Source organism: Canis lupus, chromosome 10, assembly GCF_011100685.1.
Source record: "Canis lupus familiaris isolate Mischka breed German Shepherd chromosome 10, alternate assembly UU_Cfam_GSD_1.0, whole genome shotgun sequence".
Classification (NCBI taxonomy): Eukaryota; Metazoa; Chordata; class Mammalia; order Carnivora; family Canidae; genus Canis; species Canis lupus.
Window position 1 is genome coordinate 31,374,670 of NC_049231.1, and position 25,397 is coordinate 31,400,066.

A 25,397-nucleotide genomic window follows, 5' to 3' on the forward strand; every position below is an offset into this window, starting at 1 on the left:
ATTGAAGATATTTACACAAAGTTATATGATCCAATTTATGTTTTGGAAAGCGTCTCTCTGGCTTCCAGGGGCTGCATAGATTCAGAGCCCGAGGTCATTCACTCAAGGCTGTACCCTTCCATACCTGGGTGTCCTGTGTGTCTCCCTCCCTCCCTGACAAGCTTTCTCTTCCATTTACACATAGCCCACAGTGGCTCCCTACCTCCAGTTTCCTTCATATCGTTCCCCCTCAGCTCCCACAATTAGGGAGTTTGATTGGCTCATTTTCTCTGAGTCACCTCAGAGATGCCCCTGCAGCCTGTGGATGTGATTCCATGGGACCATTTCTAGGATTCAATGAGTTAATGGCTGTTAGGTGCTGAGAATAGTACCCGGCACGCTTGTTAAGTGTTCAGTAAATACCACTGGTTACTAGTGGGGAGTGACTGAAGAATGAGCAAACCAATGAAGGAGCAAGTGCTCAGCCACAGAGAGGTTCACATATGGTAGGAAGTAGTGTAGGGGTTGCAAGGAGTGAGTGGAACCTTGCCTCCAGGGACATCTGGGGATGGGCCATGTAGAGCGTGGCTTACAGAAGCAGACTCATCACTTTTATGTGTCCCACTGTGTATTGGCAAATGCTCACTTGTGGGATTCAGTGGCTCCATCAGCGGGTGGTTTCCTGGAGGTTCTTAGGCCTCAGGACTCCTCTGCAGGAACACGGTGAACTTGCCAAGCATAGCAGGTAGCAGGGAAAGACAAGCTGGGATGAAAGGGAAAAGCCCAGAGCTTCTCGCACCAGCTCCATCCTGACCTGTATTGTAACCTCAAACAGGGTCTTCCCCTTTCCGTGGCCTCAGATTCCTAATCTGTAACATTCATGAGACCGCTTAGTAGGTATTGTATAATATCTATTGCTGTGGTGTGCCAGGCTCTTGTGAAGTGGAGGATATTTATGAGAAGACCCAGTTTTTGCCTTCAAGGAGTATAAAGCGTACTCAGGTCTCAGGGTATTAGTTACCTACTGTTGTAGAACGAATTGCCACAGACATAGCAGCTTGAGTAACATTGAGTATCTTTCAGTTTGGGGGATCAGGAGTCTGGATGGGTGCTAGCAGGGTCCCCTGCTCTGCTCTCAGGACTACCGTCTAGGTGTTGCCTGGGGCTGTGACCTCATGGGAGTCAGGGTCCACTTCTAAGCTCATTCTCAGTTCTACGACTGAGGTCCCCGTTTCCCTGCTGGTTCTGGCTGGGGTCATTCTGAGCAGCAAGAGGCCACTCTTAGGTCTTAGCTTTGTGGTGCTCTGACAGCATGGCAGCTTACTTCTTCAAAGCCAGCAGGGGACTCTCTGCAGTCTGTCATATGGAAGCAGTGTTCCATCCCATTCCTGGGTTCAACTCACACTCAAGGGAGGGGGTTATACAGGAGTGTATGCCATGGGGCAGGAGTTGTGGAGGCCACCTTAGAATTCAGCCTGCTACAGACAGGCAACAGATTCTTCCTGTAGAGAGATGCTGTGCTGGGAGCCCCTAGCCCGGCTAGGGGTGGACAAAGAAAGAGACAGGCAGTGTGTCCGAGAAGAGGTTGCCTGCTTGAGTTGGAGGCTGAGTAGATGGGAGGTGGAAAGTACATGGGGAGAGAAGGTGGGTCCCCAAGGTGGAGCAGGTAAAATAGGGAACAAAGAGGCCACCAGGCCCACTGAGAACACAGGCTCTAGTGTGGTTGGAGCTTACGGCATAGGTGAGAAAGCGGAGAGTAGATAGGATGACAGAGGGTGTTGGGGAAACCAAGGCAGGTGGCCCCCTGCCGGCTCAAACCTACCTGGCTCCCAGTGAGGCTCCATAAAGGACTGACCTATAGACCAGAGCCCCAGGGTCACCCCAAACTTCTCTATCTGGCTTCTCACCCAGCCTTCAGTTTGGGTGCACACACTCTCCCACCAAGCAGCACTTAGTGAGCTGGCCATGACAGACCTCTCTTCCCATTGCGTCTCCCTTCTCCTGTATGCCATTCCAAATGAAAATAAAATCTAATCCTTGAGTTTCATGCTGAATGATGGTTTAGATGAGTCCTCTGTTCTCTGGGCAACACAGATGCACCTCAGTCCCCTCAGATGAAGCTCACGTCCTGTAATCTGCCCAGGTGAGTGAGTTCCAGATAATTCCAGGTTCTCACCTCTCAGAGCATCCCTGGTTTTCCTTGGTCCCATTCATGCCTCCTATTAATACATTCCTTTTATCAATAAAATATGGTGAATCAAGATTAGTAGCCGGTGAGTACCTCCAAACTCAGGAGAAAATAGAAGAGACAAATCTGACATATTTTCTAATCAGAATAAACTAGACTGACCTTGAATAATTTGGTCCCTGGAGTCAGACACTGTAGGGTCTTGGTGGCTCTGCCACTTCTTGACCTTGACCTTTGGACAAGTCACCTCTCCAGGCCTCGGTTTCCTCATCTATAACCTGGAAATGACAATGACAGTAGCTCCCAGCTAAGGTTGGTGTAATGATCAGATGAGATCATACACAGCCAGGACTTAGCCCCGACCTACAGTCAATCAGAGGCTCCCTATCATTGATAGCATCATTGGCCAAAATCTTAATATTTGTGGACACTAGACTTAGAGACAAAGAGCTCTGGGTTCAAATCCCACTGGCTTCTTTACTACTCAGCTGGTGATCTTGGGCAAGTCCTGACACCCTTGCTTATCTTTCTCCTTCTACAGAGTTAAAAATATTTGCCTTGTAGAGTCCTAAGATTAAATGAAAAGACTGTCTATGAAGGCCCTTGGCATATATTTGCATTCAATAAATATGTACAGATCTGAGAACTTTGACCACTGCATCTGCACATGGTAGGTATTTAGGAGAAGTAAAGTGAGCCTGGGTGGCTCAGTTGGTTAAACATCTGCCTTTGGCGCAGGTTACGATTCCAGGGTCCTGGGATCGAGCCCCACATCAAGCTCTCTGCTCGGCCAGGAGCCACCTCTGCCTACCACTCTGCCTACTTGTGCTCTCTCTGTCAGATACATAAATTAAATCTTCTAAAATAAAATATTTTTTTAAAGGAGAGATAAAGTGATATAGGAAAACAAAAAGAGAAATATGTGAGTTCAAAGTCCAGTTGAACCACTTACTAGCTATTTGAATTTGGACAAGATTCTTAGGCTTTTTGAGCCTCATCTTATCTGTGAAGTGGCAATGATACTGTCAAGGTCACAGATCGATGTCTGGATTTTATAAAATAAGAAGCTCTTAAGTGACCAGTAGGTAGTAGGTCTACATTGAATATTAGTTTCCCTTCCCTTAGTGTTTTTTTTTCCCCCATGCTAGCTATAGAATTCACAATCTGGAATTTATAGACAATTAGAAAGAAAAGTTTTTAAATTATTAACACTCCAAGTCCATAATTCTGTATACAGTTGCCATCAATAAAAGGATACAAGCAAAACAGAGCCCCTCCTTCTAGTGCCAGCTAGAAGCATCCTCCTGGCTGGAGCTGCAGGACACTGGCAGGACCTTCCCTCCCAACCCACTTAAAGGGAAGCCCAGGCCCCCCTCATATCTGCCACAAACACTAACCACAGAAGCCTTCCCTTCAAAGCACACCCATCCCTCAGGATGGCAGGCACACAGTCCCCCTTAACGCATTGTGACAAGTATTGCCATCCTGACAATACCCCAGAGAGCCCAAGGAGTTCCACACCCTAACGAAAGCTGCTTAGCGGGACATAATAAAAAAATATAGAGCAGTACCACAAGCTGATGGAGATGGTAGGAATCCCTCCAATTATGATGCAGCAGGCTGATTGGTGCCTGTTGGATTGATTTTTAATTGAAGAAACATTTCGGGTGTGTTTGTAAACCTTTGAGTCAGAAGTAGGCCCTACGTGAATGCCACAGTGAATTAGGGGATCCGGCGCACAGGCTCCTATGCCTGGCTCCCTCTAGAATTCCGTTCAGAAAGAATGAACGTCGCCTGCTACAGCTGTGCAACCAGCAGGTCTCCCCCACTCCCAGCATGCAGGAGACCACCCTCCCATCCTAGCCGCAGATGAGGATGGTGGATAGGACAGAGGGGGCTGGCCGGGAGGGATCCTGGCCACAGCATCCTTGCCACCTGGCCAGGAGTCGCTTGCTCTTTCGTGTTCTCTTTGACAAAGTCATTGAGGTACTAAGTACTGGTCCAGGGAATCATGTGGTCTTCTCTATTTCCTGTGAGTGGAGGAAAGAAACTGTTAGCTGAGGTAAAGGCGCCCATGCTTCAGATCACCCAGGAGCTTGTTAGTGACACAAATTCTTGGTCCCACCCACACCTAGTGAACGGGAACCTCTAGAGGGGAACCCAGGAATCTGTGTCATAGTAAACCTCCCAAGTGATCTTGAGCATGCTTAAGTTTGAAAAGCACCGCTCTAGAGAGTGAAAGGTAACTCCTTCTCCATGTAACAGCCATAGTGATCTTCTAAAAAATAGATCTTCCTTAAACTTATGGTGGATGGGGTTATAGCCCAATAAACCCATCATAAGCTGAAAATATTATAAGTTGAAAATGCATTTAATACACCTAACCACCTACCAAGCATCCTAGCTTAGCCTCGCCAACCTTGAACGTGCTCAGAACACTTACATTGGCCTGCAGCTGGATAACTTCATCTTAACACAAAGCCTGTTTTATAACAAAATGTTGGCTATCACATGCAATTTGTGGAATGCTGTATGGGAAGTGAGAAACAGAGTGGCTGGCTGAGTGCAGAATGATTGTCAAGTGTATCAGTTGTCAACCCTTGTGATCGAGGGGCTGACCGGGAGCCATGGCTGCTGCTGCCCAGCACCAGAAGAGAACATCCTACTGCATATTGATAGCCTAGGGGAGAATGCAAATTAAAAACTCAAAAGCACAGTTTCTCAATGCATATCACTTTCGCACCATCGTAAAGTTGAAAAATTGTTAAGTCAACCCATCATAAGCTGGGGACCATCTGTATATCAGGCCAATGTCTTTAAAACTCCCCAATAATTTCCTCCTGTATATAGAATAGTAGTATAGCTGCGTGCTCTGGCCTTCCCTGCCCCATAGGACCTGGCCCCTCCCACTTCCCAACATCTTCTTTCCCTCTGCCCCCCTCACTCGCCCATCTTCCCTCTCTTCTTGCTTCAACATACTACACTCGGTTACCCCAAGGGCTGCTCCCTCTCCTTGGAAAGCTTCTTGCCCACAGTTCTTCAAGGCTGGGTCCCTCTCCTGATCCAAATCTCAAATTCATGGCCCCAGTAGACCTTCCCTGGCCAGCCCTCAGGGTTACTCCATCCTATTTCCTGTTCTCCTTGCCTCTTCAGCCCTTTGCTCCCTCTGAATTTTCTCGGTTTGTTCTGTGTCTTCTCCCTCCAGCAGAAGGAAGCTCCAGAAGTGCAGGAACCCTGTCTTTCTTGTTCATCCTAGGGTCCAACACGTAATCCATACCTCGTAGATATTAAATAAATATCTGTTAGGTGGGTGCATGTTTGAGAGGCAGAAATAGAACCTAAGGAAGAAATTACAGCTGCCACATATTGAGTACCTGCTGCATATCTCATGGTAAGTAGGCTTGCCCTATGGCAGTAGTCACAAAGTTCCATGAGCACCTAGGGTCAAGCCCCAGCAAATAAGCACTGCTTAACACTTCTTGTGTCCTGTTTGAAGCAAGTGACATGGCCATCCCAGAATCAGTAATGAGGAGTATCACCAGAGGGTATAGATTGAGAGACAAGAATGATTTGTTGCCATTTTGTGATCTACAGAGGCATTACTGTCTGCACTGTGCACATGTAGAAATGGAAGCCCAAAGAACCGTCATCCCTTGCTCAGGAATGCTGACACAGCTCAGAGTTCAGACCCACTTCTGCGTAACCCCAGAGGCCACAGTTGCACCTCCATACCATGCAATCTGCCCTGCTCTCATCAGCTGCCTTGTAGGGAGTGAGTTCCCCATCCCAACAGAGGCCAACTGACATTCTAGAATTCCTTCCAACCCAGGCTTGTAAGTTTCAGACTTAGCTCTTTCCCTGCCTGCTCCCTTGTCCTCAGACAGAGCACACGAGGCTTCCTGTCTCAGTAGGCTCCCTGGGGCAGCCCTGGCTTATCTAGACCTTACTGACATCTCTTTGGCCTTTCCTGAGCCTCTGCCCTCCTCTTCCTAGCATGAAGTGATGGTGGCCCTTCCGGGAAGTGGAGAAAAGCATGAGATGGAGAGTCGGGGCCACGGGTCCTAGTGCTAACCAGCTCTCCCATTCACTCGCTGAGGGCTCTTCAGCAAGCCATGCTCCCTCTGAGGCTGAGCTGCTTTCTCATAAAGATGGCATAATCAATTCTTTCCAAACTGAAAATTCTGTAGCTTAGGTTCACCTTTGTCTCTTGAGACCCTCTCTGTCGTCTCCGATCCTTGCTGTGCCAGGTACTTTATCTGCCAGAGTAAGAGACCAAAGAGCGACTCAGCCCAGAAATGTGGACAAGAGCCGCAGGAGAGGAGTTTAGGGCACAGGTGTGGGGAGACACAACCAAGAGAAGGCTCAAGAGAGCAGTGGGTCTTTGAAGCACATCCCCCGGGAGACTGAAGAGGAGGAGGAATGGGAGGGAATGCACAGAAGCCAAGCCCAAGGGGAGAACACATTCGTGTTTGGGGATACGGGCAGCCAAGAGAAGATCCTTGGGGGCATTAGTCCCAGCCTGCGAGCAGTCTGTGTGGAACATTGGTCTGGTTCTGGGCACTGGGTTCCAACAGACCGGGGTGTCAGTCCAGCTCCCCACCTTTGTAGCTCCGTGCCTTGGAGGAAGTCACTTCACCTCCTTGGGCCTCTCTACCTGTGACACAGTGATGACAATCTCAGCGTAAGGGAGCTGGTGTGAATGTCGAAAGCAGTCCCATTGGAAATGCGGCTGGCACACTCCATGCCGCAGAGAAACGGTAGCGATGTTCTGTGTGTCGCTGTCAGATTTTCTGTGTTACCATCATTACAGTAAACCTCGGTCTGTCGCTGTTGTTCGGGTCCCGGCAGGAAGCTTGATTTTGAGGGAAGAGAGGTCAGAAAGCTTGGGGCTGGTGGCAGACAGGCAGGCGTGGCTGGGTCGTCCTCCCTCTTTGTTCACAGAGGTTCCACGGAACACCTGGCACCACTTCCAGTAAAGCCCACACGGCTGTGATGTTTGCTGTGGCAGCACCTGAGAACCTGGAGTATTTCAAAATGCGTCTCTGTTCTGATGCTAAACCCTTGGCAGAGCTTGCTCCCTGCTCAGAAAACTCGGACACAGAGTTAAAATCCCAGGCAGTGGGCTCTCCACCGTGGGGGCTGGCCTCTCTCCCTCCACCAGACGTGCATGCCTCCCCCAAGGGTGTCCCCCCAAATGCACAGCCCCCTCCACTCCATAGACAGTGGAAGTGAGGTGTTGATCATTCAAAACCCCCGATTCTCTGAGCCCAGCAGAGGGCCGGGCCTGTGGCAGAAGCCAAACACAAATTTCAGGCAAAGTAGGCATTGTGGAGAATGCAGAGCCTCTCAGAAAACTGGCTCTAGTCAATTTGATTATTAAGTGTTATAAAGTATGAGAAATGGAGGGCATTTTACCCTCACAAATCTCGTAATCCTCCGTCACGAAAGAGGAAACAACTCCTGGCTATAGCAATTCACAGAATTACCAAGAGGAAACTCTGAAAGTCCATCGAGAAAGCCATCGGTAGAAGATAGTTGTGCCCATTTTCTTTTGTTTAGAAGCAGGGAAATGCATGGAATCTATTTCCTGGTAATTGTCCGGAGAAAGTGGGCATTCCTACTGGGAGACTGCTGATTATGTACCTCTTGCTGGGCAGGGTAAAAAACTGAAATAGGCTTTTGCTGTGTCTGAACCGTAGATCCTACCTGCCAGGCACTTCCAAAGCCTTTGGAGGAAAAAAAAAATCTTCATAGATTTCTCTTCAAGCATTTTTGTAGAATCTTCTCCATTAGAAGCACCTTTTGTCCCACCCCCTCCCCCCGGGCTCTTCTTCCCCCTGCCATAATCCTTGGCACGGTGCCTGTCTTGTAGCCTCACAAAATCGGCAGGGACCCTAGGGCAGTAAAGGACTCTGACAAATGAAGACAGCATCACGCCAGGCACGCTTTTGTCCCAAGCATTCACGTGTTCTCCTGTTCCCTTGCCAAATACCCAGTGTTCTCGTTTGTTCTCACTGTCTCCAAGGCCCTGGCCCGGTACCCGTCTGTACAGGTCTGGTCCACGTCCAAGAATCCAAGCTGACCAGACATCTGGATCCCCAGTTTCTCCATCAGGGAAATGAGGGAAATGACAGCCATGCGCAGGGTCGTTGGGGGAGTTCTGGAAAGGGTCTGGTGCATAGCTAATGATCACAGTTATTATCACTCATGCTTTAATGCTCCTTGTAACTTACGGCCTCACTTTGGTTAAATCTTCTATGCCTGGTCACTGCTTTAGAAGAGCAGTACAGCTGTTGTTCATCTTTGCTGAGAGAGGAGAGGCATAGGACTTCTGAGCTGGAAGGGGATCTTTACATCATTTAGTGTCATTGTCCCCGCCCGCCGTGAGAAGAGGAGTAAAAAGGAAGGCTTCTAGTGGGATGTGATTCTGTCAGTATCCCACCTTCATTTGGAAGCTGATAGAGGCAAGAACCAGCAAGATAAGTGTTTCGATGCCCCTTTTCCAGATAAAGGAGCTGAGGTTTGGGGATTTGCCCCCATCATGCAGTGATTACTGTTAGAGCAGGGATATGAACTTGGAGCTGGTTGACCAGGTATCTGTGGAGGTAGACTCCCATCCCAGGAGGCTGGTGCATGGACTGGGTCCCCGTGGCTCACCTTACCTGTCTCTTCCAGGCTCCAGATGCTCGAGGCCATCTGCAAGCACTGGGAGGGACCCATCAGCCTGGCCCTCTACCTGTCGGACGCCGAGGCCCAGCAGTTCCTCCGCTACGCACAGGGATCCGAGGTGCTCATGAGCCGCCACAACGTGGCCTACCACATCGTGTACAAGGAGGGCCAGTTCTACCCTGTGAACCTGCTGCGCAACGTGGCCATGAAGCACGTCGGCACGCCCTACCTGTTCCTGTCTGACATCGACTTCCTGCCCATGTATGGGCTCTATGAGTACCTCAGGTGAGGCCCGGGAGGGGGGACGTAGGCTCATGCAGTGCCAGGACTAGAACGCTCCCGAGGATGGTCCTCCAGTCCAGGACGGGCCCTGCCCAAGTCCACCCAGAGATAGAGCTCTTCCTGCCGGCTTTGGCTGGGCCATCGTGTCCTCATTTCCCTGAACAGGCTGGAACCCCACTTTGCATACTGAAATGGTAGGGGCAGAACGTGGTCTCAGAAGCCTCTCTTCTGCTCCCAGTCTAATGCTCTTTCTGTAGCTGCTGTGAAAACGTGTCATCCCTCCCCCAGTTTTGGATCAGATGACCTTCATCTAACCATTCTGGAAAGATCACTGCCTATTCTGTAAAACAAATCAAAGTGATGGTGAAGGCTAGCATTTATTGAAGTGCTTGCTGAGTGCCAGGCACTGTTCTAAGAGCCTGACAAGTAGGAGTCCATCCCCACCCACTGCAGTCCCTATGCCGGCTACTATTATTATCCTCATTTTCGGGACGGGCGTGTGTGGGGCTGAGATCGTGAGCTGTCAGCCCCAGGTTACACACCCTCGGAAGTGAGGGCTGGGGGCAGCCAGTCCTGCCTGCAGAGCTATATGCCGCATGGCTGTCTCGGCTACCTCTGTGACTCTGCAACGACCCTTCCCAGCTCTGGCCACGCGGAGGGGCAGGCATCCAGTGGCTGGAGAAGGCCCTCGACTCGGGGAGCAAGAAGGCTGTGTGGGGAGTGTGGCATTTACTATGGAATAACAACCAATCTGAACTGAAAGGCACTGCTGAATTCATATGGCCCTGAAGTCCCCGTGTGGGTAAACTGAAGTCACAAGATGGAAGTCAAGACGTAAATGATCAAATTTTTTTTTTAATCCTTTGCCGCTGGCTTTTGTCAGCGTGAATTATGTCTGCTACCGGGTGAGTGCTTGCCCGAATCCAGGTACCAGAAGAGGTGGTTTGCACATATTTATTATCCTGCTGGATCTACACACCAAGCCCAGAAGGCAGGCGTGGTCACCCCGTGTCACTGTGGGAACGGGGAGGCTCAGCGCAGCACAGTCCAAGTCCACGTGGCTTGCTCCCGGGCTTGGGCAGCGCCTGGCAGACCCCGGTGGGCTCGCGCACTGCTTCCTGTTCGGCTGGCTGCTCTGGGGTGACTGACCGTCCCCAACGGGGCAGGAGTAGGGCTCCGTCCCTCCCGCTGTCTTGCCGTCCTTCCCTCTGTGTGTCTGTCTCTCAGCCTTCCTCTGTCTCTGGCGCTCTCCCTCTTAAAAGAGCCTCTTCCTCCAAAAGACTGGACACCTCTAGTCCGGAAGCCAGAGCGCAGGTGCAGGGTGAGGCCCCCCTGCTCTCCAGAGCAAGGGAAGGCAGCCTGTGTCCTCCGTCCGCTTTTCGGAGCCCCGCTTCTTTCCAGGTTATCCTGGGACCTCGGAACTTCAGCCCCTCCCTCCCCTGCGAGCGGGAGGGCCCTTGCGGCCTGGCCTCTCTCTGTGGCAGCATGACCGCGGGTCAGGGCGGCGGGAGGTGGGCTTCCCAAAGAGCATGGGCTGTGGCGCCCCGGGTGATGCCGGCCCTGGGTTCCCGGAGCAGAGCCCCAGTGTGGGGTGAGGGCGCCCCCGTGTGGCCAGACCTCCCTTCAGAGCCCGATTCCGGGAGCTTCTGAGGCCTCCACACACACAGCCTGCAGGAGCACCAGCTCTGGGAGTCCAGGGAGGGGGGGGTCCCCCCAAAAGAACAGATGGTGGGGGCGAGGGCCACCCTTCACCGAGAAAAGAGAAGCTTGAAGATCAGGCTGCGGCCCATCCTCCCCGTGCGGGGCTCTTCTGCAGGAGCGCCTCAGGGGCCTTCATTCCTAGGAGTTCGGGGTGAACTGGCCCCCTCTTAACAATCTGTGGTCTGCTCCCGGCCTCCAAGCACTATCTTATTATTTTACCTCATGGGCCTCATGTTTCAAAAAACATCACAGACGAACAGATTGTTTCTATGTTCTAGTCCTATGTTTTATTGATCAAAGATGCTCTTAATCTCTAATCAGGACCTTACTCAAGAGGAGACAACCAGTGTCGCCTACTAATTAACATGTTCTTAACGCTGAGTCACCTGAGGCTTGGTTGGCCTTTGCCACCTTGTTACGAGGAGCTGCGTGGTTCCCCTCAGGGGTTTTAAAATATTGCACATTGCTCCTAAAACTCTGTTGCTGTCTTCACAGGCCCTATAGAAGTCCAGAGACCCTACCCTGAATGAGAAGAAATGATCTTGTCCAGTCTTCCTTTTTTAAAAAATTCCAGTAGAGTTAACGTAGTGTAATATTGGAGTCAGGTGTACAATATAGCAATTCAACACTTCCACACATATGACACTTCCACTCATCACAGCAAATACATTCCTGAATCCCCATCACCTGGTTCACCCCTCCTTCCCCACCCCTCCCCCCACCCCTGCCACCCACCTCCCTCCTGGTAACCAGCTTGTTCTCTACAATTAAGAGTCTGTTTCTTGTTTTCCCTCTCCTTCCTCCCACCCCCATGTTCATCTGTTTTGTTTCTTAAATCTCATATATGAGTGAAATTATATGGTATTTGTCTTTCACCAACTAACTCACTTTGTTCAGCATTATACTCTCTAGCTCCATCCGTGTTGTTGCAAATGGCAAGATTTCATTCTCTTTTATGGCTGAATAATATTCCATTGTGTATATACACCACAACTTCTTTATCCATTGACTTTTGACGGACCCTTGGGCTGCTTCCATAGTTTGGCTGTTGTAAATAATGCCACTATAAATGTAGGGGTGCATGTATCCCTTTGGATTAGTGTTTTTGTATTTTGGGGATAAATACTCTGCAGTGTGATTGCTAGATCATAGAGTCGCTCTATTTTTAACTTTCTGAGGAGTCCCCAATCCTGTTTTCCACAGTGGCTACACCAACAGGGCAAGAGGATTTGCATTCCCACCAACAGAGCAAGAGGATTCTCCCTTTCTCCACATCCTCGCCAACACCTGTTGATTTTAGCCATTCTGACAGGTGTGAGGTGGTATCTCACTGTGGTTTCAATTTGCAGTTCCCTGATGATGAGTGACGCTGAGCAGATTGTCATGTGTCTGTTGGTCAGCTGGATGTCTTCTTTGGAGAAATGTCTGTTCATGTCTTGTGCCTGCTTTTTTTAGTTGGATTATTTGGTTTTTGGGTGTTGAGTTGTATTGTCCAGTCTTCTTGGTAAAGTACACATATGGAAACTGAGATTAGAGAATCCATAACTTGCCTGTCATAGAGTAAAAAGGCATTGTGACTTTCCTTATTCTTCTTCTGCTCCATCCTTAGTATCCATTCATTTTTCATTCATTTAGTGGGTAAACTTTTATAAGGCACCTACTACTATGTGCCCCCATATCTGTGAACCACAGAGATAGGACCTGTGGATCCCAGGGCGGACAGACCAACAGGAATGACAGTTAATGAAAGATGCACAGTCTTTACGTTCTGTGGTGGGGGTGTCCCCTGCCAATGGAATTCACCTCATCTGGAGGTGGAAGGAAGGGACATCCTGAAGAGGTTAGATGCAAATGAAGGCTGTGTTGGAGTCCGCCAGTGGAGATTGCCATGTTCCAAGCAGAAGGAGCTATACTTTCCAGAGGGGCAGGGTGGCTAGAGCCTTGATGGGGAGAACAGCAAGAGATGATGTGGCTAGAAATGTAGGCTGTGGTGGGTCCCACAGGATTTCTGATAAAATATTCTGAGTGTGGACTCAATGAGGGAGGAGAACAGTGGAAGATCACTGAGAGAATGGGCAGATTAAGTGTTCATTTCAGGAAGATCATTCTGGTTGCTTTGCAAAGGATCAGAATCAGCAGGGCCAGAGGAAGGGGGATAAGTGAGGAGACTGTTGTGTTAATCCAGGCAAGAGGCACAAAGAGCCTGATGCAGGGATCAGAAGCAATAGGGATCAGAAGCAGCAGGTAGACAGGCCAGTGAGATTTGACAGCTGAAGTCAGTAACTGCCTGCAACAGTGTCTGGACTTTGAAAGGGAAGACAGGAATCACTTCCTAGTGCTACCACCTGAGTCTTCTTCCTTTGTAAAGCCTGCACCCAGAAGTCCTGCTTGGTTTGGCCTGTCTCTCATGCCGCCCACCTCTTGATATGCTGTGCCCGCGTCCGTCCTGGATTGAGCGAGATTACATGGCATTGACTTTGAGTGTTAGGGTGGACAGGATGCTTGCCGAGGCCCAGGAATCCTGTTCCTGCCCACCCTATGGGCCATGGTGAACTGTGTGACTTCCAGCAATTCTGTTTTTTTTTTTTTTTTCCAACCCATTTCCTCATTGTCAAATTAAGAAATGAGTTTATATCAGGAGCCATAAATGCAGACACCCGCAGGGGCCAGGACCTTGGCCCAAAGGAGCCAAGAATGCTGAGTGTGATTCTCTAGAGAGACTGTGGCTCCCATCTCAGGCTCCTGGCTTCTCTCTACTTCTGCCATGGCATGATCACTCTGGGGAGAGGAGGCGGCAGGGCTAAGGTCCTCATTTTTCTTTTTTAAAGATTTCATTTATTTATTTTAGAGGGTGGGAGAGCATGTGAAAGGGGGAGGTTGGGGAGGGGGGAGAAGCAAAGGGAGGGGAACAAGAACAAGCGGACTCCCCTCTGAGTGTGGAGCCCACGGCAGGGCTCAGTCCTACCACCCTGAGATCATGACCTGAACCAAAACCAAGAGTCAGATGCTTAACTGCCTGAGCCACCCAGGCCTCCCAATCCTCATGTTTTTCAAGAGGAGCTGGAAACTTGGATTTCTGTGTTTTAATTTTTAATATTGACAACTAGTTTTGAAAAAAACACTGTTGTGTTTGAGCCCAGACCAAATATGTCTTCAGGCTGAAAAGAACCTCCCACTCCCATCCTGTGCCACTAGTTTGTGACCTCTGACCTAGATAATTCCTAGGCACCAGAATTTTGAGAACTGGTAAGGAATATGATTCTGTCTGAAGCCCCAAATAGGCATGCACCCTTACTTTCCTATGAAGGTAACCATATTGGCTTGCCATTGGCTTATGGAAAATTTTCTTTCAGTGAGTGGGCTGCACGTGTTTCTGATCCAAATACTAAAAGTGGTTGTGCTTCGTGACCAGTATTATATCGTGAGTTGGGGATGAGATTAAGGGTACTGTTCACCATGAGAGCCATGGACCCTCTTGGAGACTTTTTTTGGCATAGATACCCAACAAAATGCTCTACCCAAACTCTGTCAAGACGTTAATATTACAAATGATGGTAGTTAGAATTTATTGAGCTCTTCACATGTGCCAACAACCCTGCCAGCTGCTTTGTAAAAATTACCTCTGTGGTTGACACTTCTCTGAGAGGTAACTGTTATCACAGGTGGCCAGATTGAGGCCCCAGAGAGGTTAAATACTCATGTCAGAGGAGGAAAGTGGACTTCCCTCTATGACAGCCTGCTCCCTCTGGAAGGGGCCAGATCACGCTCAAAACCCGAGGACACCTGAGCAGGCTGACTGGCAGCCCTCTCCCTGGACCCCCCCCCCCCAAACGATCATATCGCCCTTTGGGGGGGGGGGACCTACCTGCTTTCTCAAAAACAGTTCAGCATCATAGCTCACTCAGCGGTTGCTTAGCAGCCAGCTAGTATTACAGCAAAAACAAATGGATCAATTGGAAAATAATGAAATCAGTTATTCGTGTGGACACAGCGGCAGAGTTTCACTAAAAACTCTCCCACCCCTTTGCCGGTTTCTTCCAAAGAAGAAACTTGTAGATGTGTGGCTTTCACTGGGTTTCAGAAATGTCAGGAATGATCCAGCAGGGCGTGGCTGACCTGCACATGAATCCAGGTTCTGGCACACCTTCCCTGCGTGTCCCTTGGGCAGCTTACTTAGTCTCTCCAGTCCTCTGTTTTCTCAATTAATAAAGGCGCTAGTAATAACCTCTCGCAAGGGGATAGTAGGCACTCACCTGGGGTGAATTATCTGTCCCTCACAAAGTTCAGACCCCTACCGGGCCAGACCGCCACCCCACCCCCTCCCATTGCAGACTGCCAGCTTTAGTATAGCCGGGTAACTTCACATAACCATCACAGCTTTTTTTTCTTATAAAATGAGAAGCTGTATACTTAGGCTCATTTATCTGAAAAAATATGTAGTGAGTACTGTTACGTGCCAGGCAGTGTGCTGCATGGTGACAGTGCTGTCCCTGGAGTCATTCAGACCAGACCTGCCTTTCAATGCCAAAAACTCCTTACTCATCATTTAGTTGACCTTCAGAAAGGTGCTTAACTGTTTTTGCCAAATGGGGATAATACTACTTCTTCCCTCTTCAGGTCCTGGGAAAATTAAACGAAATAGTATTTGGAAAGCACCTGGCACGATGCCTTACAACATGCCTCATTCCATGACATTGCACAGCTGCCATGGCCCTGCCCTGGGTGCTGGCGTTGTCACAGTGAGCAGGACAGGCTGGTAGGTTCCTGCCGCATGAGGGTTACGTCCTAGGGGCCACTGTCAACTTGCAGTTGTTGCTGCTGTTCTTGTTACCAATACAGAAACAAAGAGAAAAGATACAGGAGCTCAGACTCACTAACAGATGACCCCGTGTGGGTGGACAGGGATGGCCTTGAAAAGACATGGATGGTGATAGGCACGAAGGACTAACAGGTGTAAAGGCGTGATATATTTTGACATTTTCAAAGAATGTTCCAGAATGGCAGAGGAATCAAAGGTGGAGTGTAGAGACAGCTCCTCTCAGCTAGGACATTGCATATCCATGAGACTGGGCAGGCTTCCCACCTTTCTCACTAATCCTGCAGAATCTTCATCTTTGTTCAATGCCTGAAGCTTAAAACATCTGCTCTGCTTTGCAAATGTCGCCTTTGCTTTCTAGGGGACACACATGCCACCCTGCATGGAGACTATATTCTGACGGTGTGCAGGAATGACAAATTTCAGTTTCATTCTGTTCTCTCCAGGATGATGGCTCACCAGCCTCCCCCATCAGATTTCCCCTGGCACACACAGCTGCTCTATAAATACTCGTGAAATGAGTGCTGAAATCTGAACAAGACCAGGTAGAGGTAGCACCAGGCACGGCCAACTGGCTGCCTCCCAAGAGCCGTTACTAGGTGGCACTTCCGCGGGTTAATTCATCATTTTAGTTCTGCTATCTTGATAACATTTAACGTTTACTGGGCACGTGCTATGTGCCAAGCACGGTGACAAGCACGTTGCATGCATATTGTCATTTAACCTCATGTTAGAGACGAGGTGGTTTCGACTAAGTAGCCTGCCCTCAAGCATGACATTGCCAAGAGGACAATTCGCTTATTCTGGGGTTATCTGAGGTGTTCTACACCTAACCTGTTTATTGATCCCATTCCTGACGGGCCCATCTCCACCACCACCATGATGGCCATGACCATTGTCATGGGTCGTATTGGTCAAGTGCATCTCATGCATTGAAGAACCGCCTCTGTGTGAGATAGCCCATTAATCCTCATACCCTGCCCCACACACAGGAGGAGAAAACTGTGGCACAAGGTATAAGTTGGTGCAGGGCACCTACTGGTGAGTGTCCTGCTGGGATCTGCATCCGAGCCACCTGCCCCAGAGCTGCCCTCCAGACTTTGGGGGTCTTGACTATCCTCGCATAATCCACAGCGGGCACCTAACGCAGAGCCAGCACACAGAGCGCTCCGATGTGTGGCCCTGGTTGCTCACAGTCAGCATGGAGCCAGCAGGGTCCTTTTTTTTTTTTTTTTTTTCTTTTATTTATTTTTTTTTTTTTATTGGTGTTCAATTTACTAACATACAGAATAACACCCAGTGCCCGTCACCCATTCACTCCCACCCCCCGCCCTCCTCCCCTTCTACCACCCCTAGTTCGTTTCCCAGAGTTAGCAGTCTTTACGTTCTGTCTCCCTTTCTGATATTTCCCACCCATTTCTTCTCCCTTCCCTTATTTTCCCTTTCACTATTATTTATATTCCCCAAATGAATGAGAACATATAATGTTTGTCCTTCTCCGACTGACTTACTTCACTCAGCATAATACCCTCCAGTTCCATCCACGTTGAAGCAAATGGTGGGTATTTGTCATTTCTAATAGCTGAGTAATATTCCATTGTATACATAAACCACATCTTCTTTATCCATTCATCTTTCGTTGGACACCGAGGCTCCTTCCACAGTTTGGCTATAGTGGCCATTGCTGCTAGAAACATCGGGGTGCAGGTGTCCCGGCGTTTCATTGCATTTGTATCTTTGGGGTAAATCCCCAACAGTGCAATTGCTGGGTCGTAGGGCAGGTATATTTTTAACTGTTTGAGGAACCTCCACACAGTTTTCCAGAGTGGCTGCACCAGTTCACATTCCCACCAACAGTGTAAGAGGGTTCCCTTTTCTCCGCATCCTCTCCAACATTTGTTGTTTCCTGCCTTGTTAATTTTCCCCATTCTCACTGGTGTGAGGTAGTATCTCATTGTAGTTTTGATTTGTATTTCCCTGATGGCAAGTGATGCGGAGCATTTTCTCATATGCATGTTGGCCATGTCTATGTCTTCCTCCAGCAGGGTCCTTAATCAAGGGTGAATAGGGATGTGGCGGGTTACACGAGGTGATGAACACGGACAGAGTCCCTGACATAGAGCATGGCGCTGTAACCCCAGCTGTTCTGGGTTTCTAAAATTTGCCCCCAAAGCTCATTCTAAGCTTCCCTTTCTTCCTCCCCCCTCTCTGACTGACAGGCTATCTCCCTGGATATGTTAATACCATGCATTTGGGATCTTGCTGGGGCCTGGGAGCGCCCCCCCCCCCCCCCCCCCCGGGCTCTTCAGATGACTCTGCCCATCTCCGACCTCATCCATTATGTGTGTATTTTACAGTCGCACTCTCTGTGGGCAGCCTTCTCACCCTCATTTGCAAGTCTTTGCTGTTGCCCCCACACACCTCCTGGAAGCCTGTCTGCCAGGAGCTCATTTCCTAGGCAACTGTAATCGATGCTGAGGCTGCGCACACCCTGTTACCTGCCTCTGTGTTCAGGGAGGAAGCAGGACCGGCGGTGCCAGGGCCGGCCTCCGGGTTACCGGGCGCAGGTGGCTGGCACTGCAGCATTCTGCTCCCGCCTCGCCCCGGCCCGAGGGAGGCTGGTGGTCAGATGCGGCCCGGGCTCCCTGCTGGAAAGCCATGCATATCTAGTGCTGTTGAAGCTGGGCAGTTTCAGGGGTGGGGGGCAGCCGGAGATGGGGCCTCTGCTCGCCTCCCTGAGGCACACACGCACACATGCACACGTGCGCGTGCACAGATGCCCTTCCTTGCCCTCCCGGGTTGGGTACATGTGTGGCCGCATCCGCCTGCTGCTCCTCACCATCTGCCAGCTCACTCACGGGTTGGGTTTGCACCCTGCCCACACACTCGTTCCAGGAAGAAGCCAAAATCAGAAAAGGGTGGGTGAGTCTCAGACGTGCGCCTCAGCCTTCTCCTCCAGCAGGGATGGCCTCAGCCACGCCCATGTCCTCCTAGACGACATCACAGGACAGTGGGAGTGCACGGCAGCCTGTGAAGGGACAGGAAGGAAGGAGCGCTTCACAGGCGCCTTCTGTGTACCAGGTGCTGGGCTGGCTGCTCGACACATGCTCCTTTTTCTGTGACCACCCAGTCAATGCTCAGAGCTTTCATAAGCAGGAAGATTAAAATGCAGAAGATAAATGTGCCCACAGGCCCTACAGATTAAGTGGCAGGACTACAATTTCAACCCCAGTTTTGGAAACTGTCATTTCCAAAGGATGGTCTTCACAATACCATCTTCTCCTCCATATGACAACTGCAGACTGACTCCTCCATTCCCTCTACATTTGTTGAGCACCTACTGTGTACTGGAGCTGGAAACTCCGCCATGAGCAAGGTTCAGCCCTGACCTGGAGCCTAGCGGAGCTGACAGGTGCACATTCAGGCAGTCTGCTCGCTGTTACCACTGCTACCTCCCACCATCGCCAGTGAGCTGAACAGTCTTCAGAGAACCAGTCCCAAAGAAGATGCCCGCCAGCCATCCAGGGATGCATCAAGGCCAGCAGAGGGGGCAGAAGAGGTGCCGAGGGGCCTAGATGCCAGGAGCCAAGCTCCTCCTACTGGCTGCGCACAAAGCCTTAAGAGAAAGGATGAGGCCATTCTGGGGTTTCTGAAACAGATGCACATTCCAGCACAGTTTCTTTCCTGCCTCCCACCCCCTTTTAATATAACTTTCACCTAAATCCCCGGGAACTTATGAGAATCACTTGGACTCCTTACAGCTCGGGTTTGATTAAACAGCGTGCTCTCTGACATTGGAACAGGCTCTGCAAATCTAAGGCTCTGAAGGCTGGTGGGCCTCCTCTCCTGGCTTTGTGACGGCAGCCCCAGTGCCTTCAGCCCGTGGTTCCCAGCAGTTTGTCACCTGTCAGCTCTGGCCTCAGCCATATTGCACTGCCACAAAATATCAGTTCAGCCAGTTCTGTTACGGGAGAAGTTTGCATGGTCAGAGATCGAGGATCCCTCACCCCTGCCCAAGGGGTAGTGGCTACAAGAGGTACCCCATCTAGATGGTAACCAGCACTGTGAGGGCTGATGCACAGAGCAATTCCCTGATCAAAGCCAAGCCAAGTGGGAAGATGCTCTCCAGAATTCTGGGACAGAGTTCTTGAGCTAAGGGCAGAGGGAGTGGTCTTAGCGCCAAAGGTGAGAGGAGTTGAAGAAGATGAGAATGGACCAATCTGTCGAGTTTAACAGTAAGGGGACACTGCTGACCTTGGCCAGATTCAGGGGTTCACTGGCAGACTCCACTAGTTTAAAGAAAGGAAATCACCAGGATAGGAGGCCCAGTAAGCCAATAGGTCCATGCGCACGTCTCTGCATCTCCAGACCCTGCCTGTGTCCTGGCTTCCACACCGCCCCCCCACCCCGCTGCTGTGAGGCAGGACCTGCCAGGCGGAGAAGCATGCTGGCTGTAGCTCCTGGCCACGGACTCCAAGAGACTCACTGCTCCAGTTGCAAATTCACCGCATTCCTAGACTTGACTCCAGTAGAGCCTGTGATTAATGATCTTTCCCAGTTATTTCTAAGCTGCTGCAGCCTTAACTAATACAGTGAGTGTCTTCTTCACTTGAGGAGGAGGATATGATGATGGTGATTGCACCTGCCAGCTGGGTTATAAGGCAGCTTGCTTGACCTCTCGGAGCTTTAACGACTTTATCAGTAAATCAGAAATACCAGTGCCTCTGTCGCACGTGGTGATGATTAAACATGCTTGAGGGGCCTGATACTGAATATACATATGCACTCGTTATTGCCATTTATTGACCACCTACAGTGTACCGGGCATTCCTAAGAACTTCAGCTCCCCCGAATCCTATGTGCTTTCTCATTTCCAGAACTTCACAAATATTTAGAACCCTCTCCGCTGACCTGCTAACTCCTGCTTCTTAGGAAAAAGTGGCAGGAAGCTCTCTGTGACTCTGCACCAGAGACCCCTACGCTCCTGCCTTCCTCCCTCCCCGAACTTTGAGCTCGGTCCCAGCAGAGGTTTTGCCTCTTCATGCAGCGCTGTGCTCCGTAGCTATGTCTGGCCTCATAAATATCCATTAATTAATGAGTCTTTTATCTTAGTTCTCTTAACAACCAAGTCTGTGAAATATTTATTATCAAGATAAGGAAACAAAAGCCCAGAGAGTCAAGCAGATTGCCCATGATTACACAATTAATGAAGTAGGGGGAGTTAAGATAGGCTCTGTCATCTAGAAGATTGTTTTTTTTTTTTTTTTTCTCACGATTCAGCCTCCCTTGAAACTGGTGTTCCCCTGGGAGAGAATCAGCCCTCAAATGTGTTGAAATAATTTTAGCTGGCTCCCCTTGGAGCATCAGAATATGTGGCCACATGGATGACGCGATCCCATGCAGCTGCCACGCGGCCAGAGTTGAAGGGCATCTTGGTGCTGGGCATGGATCCGGGGTCACCCCATCCCCTGCCCTGGTCCTGCAGCTCTCTGAGTTTGCCCCCTCCCCCTCACACCCGATAGAGACAGCCTGAAACAGGAGATCATTGCAAAAACCCTTTCTTTCTGTTTAAACCTTACCGTGCTAAATCATCAGAGGTAGATGATTTTTCTCATTTTGTGTTCCCAGAGGTGACACCAGATTGGGTTGGCAGTGCCCAAGCCCACACCCCTGAGAGAGGAAGCATTTGTCTCTGGGAATCCTGACTAGGGTAGCATGCATACAAGTAGAGAGGAACAAGTCAGCTGACCCTGTGAGGGAAACAGGCAAGTAAGTCACGTCCTGTTTTCAGACAAGTGTTACCATCTGTGGGACCCCTAGGGGGGCCTAACTGGAAAACAGCCTCCTGTCCTGGCTTGAAGCTCAGTGTTAAAGGTTAGGTGTTAGGAAGTCTTACTCCCTCTCGTCTGCACCATGTGGGTTAATTCTTTCCAACCTCTAATCACATAAGGTGAAATGAAACGTTTTTCACAGCAAAGATACTCATGACAAGGTTGTATGTTTTTGCCAAGTATGAGGTCCCGTTTCTTGGTCAGTTGCCTTGGGCTCCGTAAACATCACTGCTTCCATGCTGACCACCATTGTGCGTTCCGGATGGGGGATGAAGGGCCAGCATGGTGACATGGATCCTGTTCCTGATGTGTGACTCGACCCTGCTCTTATGTTGACTGGATTTGTTTCTGCAGAACTAGGGGGCAGCGCCTCTCCAAATGGCCAAAGCCCTTGCCCCCACCCGTTAGCTGGTCTCGGCTGCTGCTTCAGGTCCTATTCCGGGCGCCAGCCATCCAGAAAGAAGCCACATTGCCAAAAGCCAGTGGTCAGCCTCCACTGCTCATCTTGACTTCTCAGCAGCGTTTGACAGCCAACAGCCCCTCCGTTTCTTTCCTCTTGGCTTCCTGAAGAGCGTCACTGTCTCCTGGTGTTTCTTCCACCTTATTACTCCCTCCCTTTCGTTCTCACCGATGGCTGCATCTCTTCCCATCCTACCCTCCCTTGGAGACGTTCAGTCTCGTGGCTTTAAATGCATTGGCCACTGATCCCCAAAATATCCCCACCCCGCCCTGTCTCTTGACAGGGCTCAAAACTCAACTGTCCAACAGCCTCCTCATTGCCTCTGCTTAGTTCTCTCAAGCATCTCAAACAAACTGTCAGAAACCTAAGTCTCACCTTCCCCCAAAAGTCCACACCAGGGTCTCAGTTGATGGCAACTTCAGTCTTCCTGTGATGCAAACCAAGAGCCTTGGGTCACCTCCTGTCCTCCACCTGCACACCCCACACCCAGTGGGTAAAGAAATCCTGCTGGCTTTAGAACCAGGCCAGTCCTTTTCACCTTCATTGGTATGATCGTGGTCCAAGCTAACTCAGCCGTATCACCTCGGGAGCCCCCTAATTGGTCAGGAGCCCCCTAATTGGTCTCCCTGCTTCTACTCAAGCAACACTGCAGTCTGTTACCAACACCGCAGCCAGAGGGATTCTTTTAAATATAAAAAGCCCCTCATCTCCTTAGCTCACAGTTCTCCAGTGGCTCCCCATCTCACTCAGTAAAATCCCAAGACCTCTGCATTGGTCTCCTATCGCTGCTGTAACAAAGTACCACAAACATGGGTGTTGAAAGCAACACAGATATTTTATCTTAGAGTTCTGGAGGTCAGGAACAGAAACCGGTCTCACGGGACTGACATCAAGGCGTCCACAGGCTGTGTTCTTTGTGCAGGCTCTAGGGGAGACTGTTTCTTGCTTTCATAGGGGGATCCACATTCTTTGACTGGTGGCCACATCACCCTCACCTCTGCTTCCATCGTCCCATCTCTTTTCAGACTCTGACCCTCCTCCCTCTCTCTGATCCAGACCCTTGTGATTACTCAGATGATACAAGATCATCTTCCCATCTCAGGATCCTTAATCGCATCTGCAAAGTCCTATTTGCCATGTGAGGTTTCATATCGTCAGGTTTCTGGGATTAGGACATGGACACCTTTGGAGGAGAGAGCGGTGGTGTTCTTTTGCCTCCCTCAACCTTCAGTGATCTCCAAGACCCTGTGTGGCTCTCCTCCCGCCAGTGCCTCTCTGGCCTCATTTTTAGAGACTCCCCCTGTCCCTTATTGTGCTCTTGTTATTAGCTAAGGCCTTTGCACTGGCTGCTTCCTTCGCCTGGAACGCTCCTGCCCCAGATGGCTACATGACTGCCTCCTCGCCTACTGCTCACCTCCATGAGGCCTACCCGCAGCACCTTATCCAAAACTGCAACCCATTCCCCACCTCTGGCATTCCTCACCACCCTGACCCAGCTCTGTTCTCCCTCACGGCAATTCCTTCTTTCCCACATACCCCGGGATTCACTTACTGTGCTGTCTCCCTCCCAGAAGTGTCAGCTCCTTGAGGACAGGAATCTCTACCTATTGCATTTACTGATGTTTCCCAAGTGCCTGTGCAGTGCCTGGCACATGGCGGGGTGTGTGAGGAGACGAACAAGTGGAAAACAGCAGTCTAGTCACACCTCGGCCAACATTGGCACCAGCCTTTGGGACCATAGTCAAGCCAGCGCCGGAGGATGGGCGCGATCAGAATCCCGGGCAGCGTGCACCACTGCTTCTCACCTGCTGGACACAGGGCCTGCTCGGTCCTCGTGGACCCCGTTGTCACCACCGCCATCATCACAGACACAGAACGTGCGACGGAGAGGACAGGCAATCAGCCAGGAGGCGAAACCCAGGCAGCCGGGACTCATCCCCACCACCGAAGTGGGAAGAGTTCTGCAGCACGCCACTGTTCCGTATTTCTGAGATGCTTCCCTGTGATCTCTTCATGTTTCCCTGGTGACAGAGACCGGTCCTGGGACAGAGGGTAGGGTGAAAAGGAGCGAGATGGAGGGCAGGCTGTGTGTGTATGGGGGGGTGCACACGTACCACCCACCACTAGGATCAGTCCTGGGGTGTGGTCATACTGAACTGTAGGAAGCCCATCTTTCTAACAGCATACCTTTGGCGCCACCCCCATGGTTGGTACAGGAGTCCTCGCTACCCACTCACACTCTCCCCAGCTCACCACTCTTCCCAGCAAAACAGGCTGTGAACTGTTTGCACACTTGACTGAACAGAGAGGAGACACTGAAAGGAAGAAGAGGTGTAGGAGGACTGGGGGGCCTGAAGACAGACGCTGCCTAGTGCACAGATCCCACCACCCCATTAACTCCCCCTCCACCAGGTTGGAGAGGCCGAACTTGCTCTATCCAGAACACCTGAGTTGTTTTTGACCAGAAGAAGGACCCAGAGAGCTGGCTGGAGACTGGGATCGAATACACTGTTTAAACAGATAAGCAGGTTAGCATCCAACGTCCTGCCCTAGATGCAAGAATCCGTTGTCCTTGCTGGCTCCTCTGCACTCACCCATGTCTGGCAGTTAGGCCCCCCAGGAGGCCGAGCCCGGAAAGGGAAGGGGGCTCATTTGTTCATCAGTTACTCTGGGTCAGTCTCGAGAGTGACTGTTTTTACTTCATCCTTTCAGCAAGCCTGATAAGAGCTGTCATCTCCATTTTATAGACGAGGAGCCTGTGACCAGGAGAAGTTGAATATCGTGCTCAAGGTCATAAGAGCATGGCAGGCAGAATTTGAACCCGATGCCAGCTGGCTCCAAGTCCCGTGTACCTGCTATGCTCTGCTACACCAGCGGGGTTCGGAACTACTTAGGTAGAAGCCTTTTTCTAAGAGTTCCTCAGTCCAAAAATGCTGTAGTAGGTTTGGGAATATTTTTGAAAGTGTCTCTGGCCAGAAGCAGGGACAGCGCATCAACCAGGATTCTTCGGAGAAATGGAACCAACGAGACTGGATACTTGTTTTAAGGAACTCTGGGAACTGGCAAGTCTGAAATTCGTAGGACAGGCCAGCAGGCTGGAAACTGAGGCAGGATTTGGATGATACAGTCAAGAGGCAGAACCTCTTCTTTCCCAGGAAAGCTCAGTTTTGGCTCTTATATCCTTCGACTGCTTAGATGAGGCCCATCCAATGGTTGAGGGCAAGGGCCTTTATTTAAAGTCAACTGATTGTAAAATTACTTATATCCACGAAATACCTCCACACCAAACTTTAGATGAGTGTTTGGCCAAACGGCGGGCACCATAGCCTGGCCAGGTTGACACAGAAGAGCAACCGCTACAGGCTGAACCATCACAGACCTAGTACTTTACGGGTGCTGGGCATGACACCAAAGACTTCCACATGCACATGTGCTTGTCCCTCCCCACAATATTTAACACAAGCATGAACT

General features: G+C 50.2%; 1 protein-coding gene across 4 annotated transcripts in view; it reads left to right on the forward strand.

Annotated features, from left to right (window-relative positions):
* Positions 1 to 25,397, forward strand: part of LARGE1 (LARGE xylosyl- and glucuronyltransferase 1) — a 526,275-nt gene that overhangs the window by 487,450 nt on the left and 13,428 nt on the right. For all 4 annotated transcript variants that reach the window (XM_038550745.1, XM_038550743.1, XM_038550744.1 and 1 more), the window contains one exon: positions 8,843 to 9,121. In XM_038550745.1, coding sequence (XP_038406673.1) covers positions 8,843 to 9,121 — 279 coding nt within the window. The remainder of the gene's footprint in view (positions 1 to 8,842; positions 9,122 to 25,397) is intronic.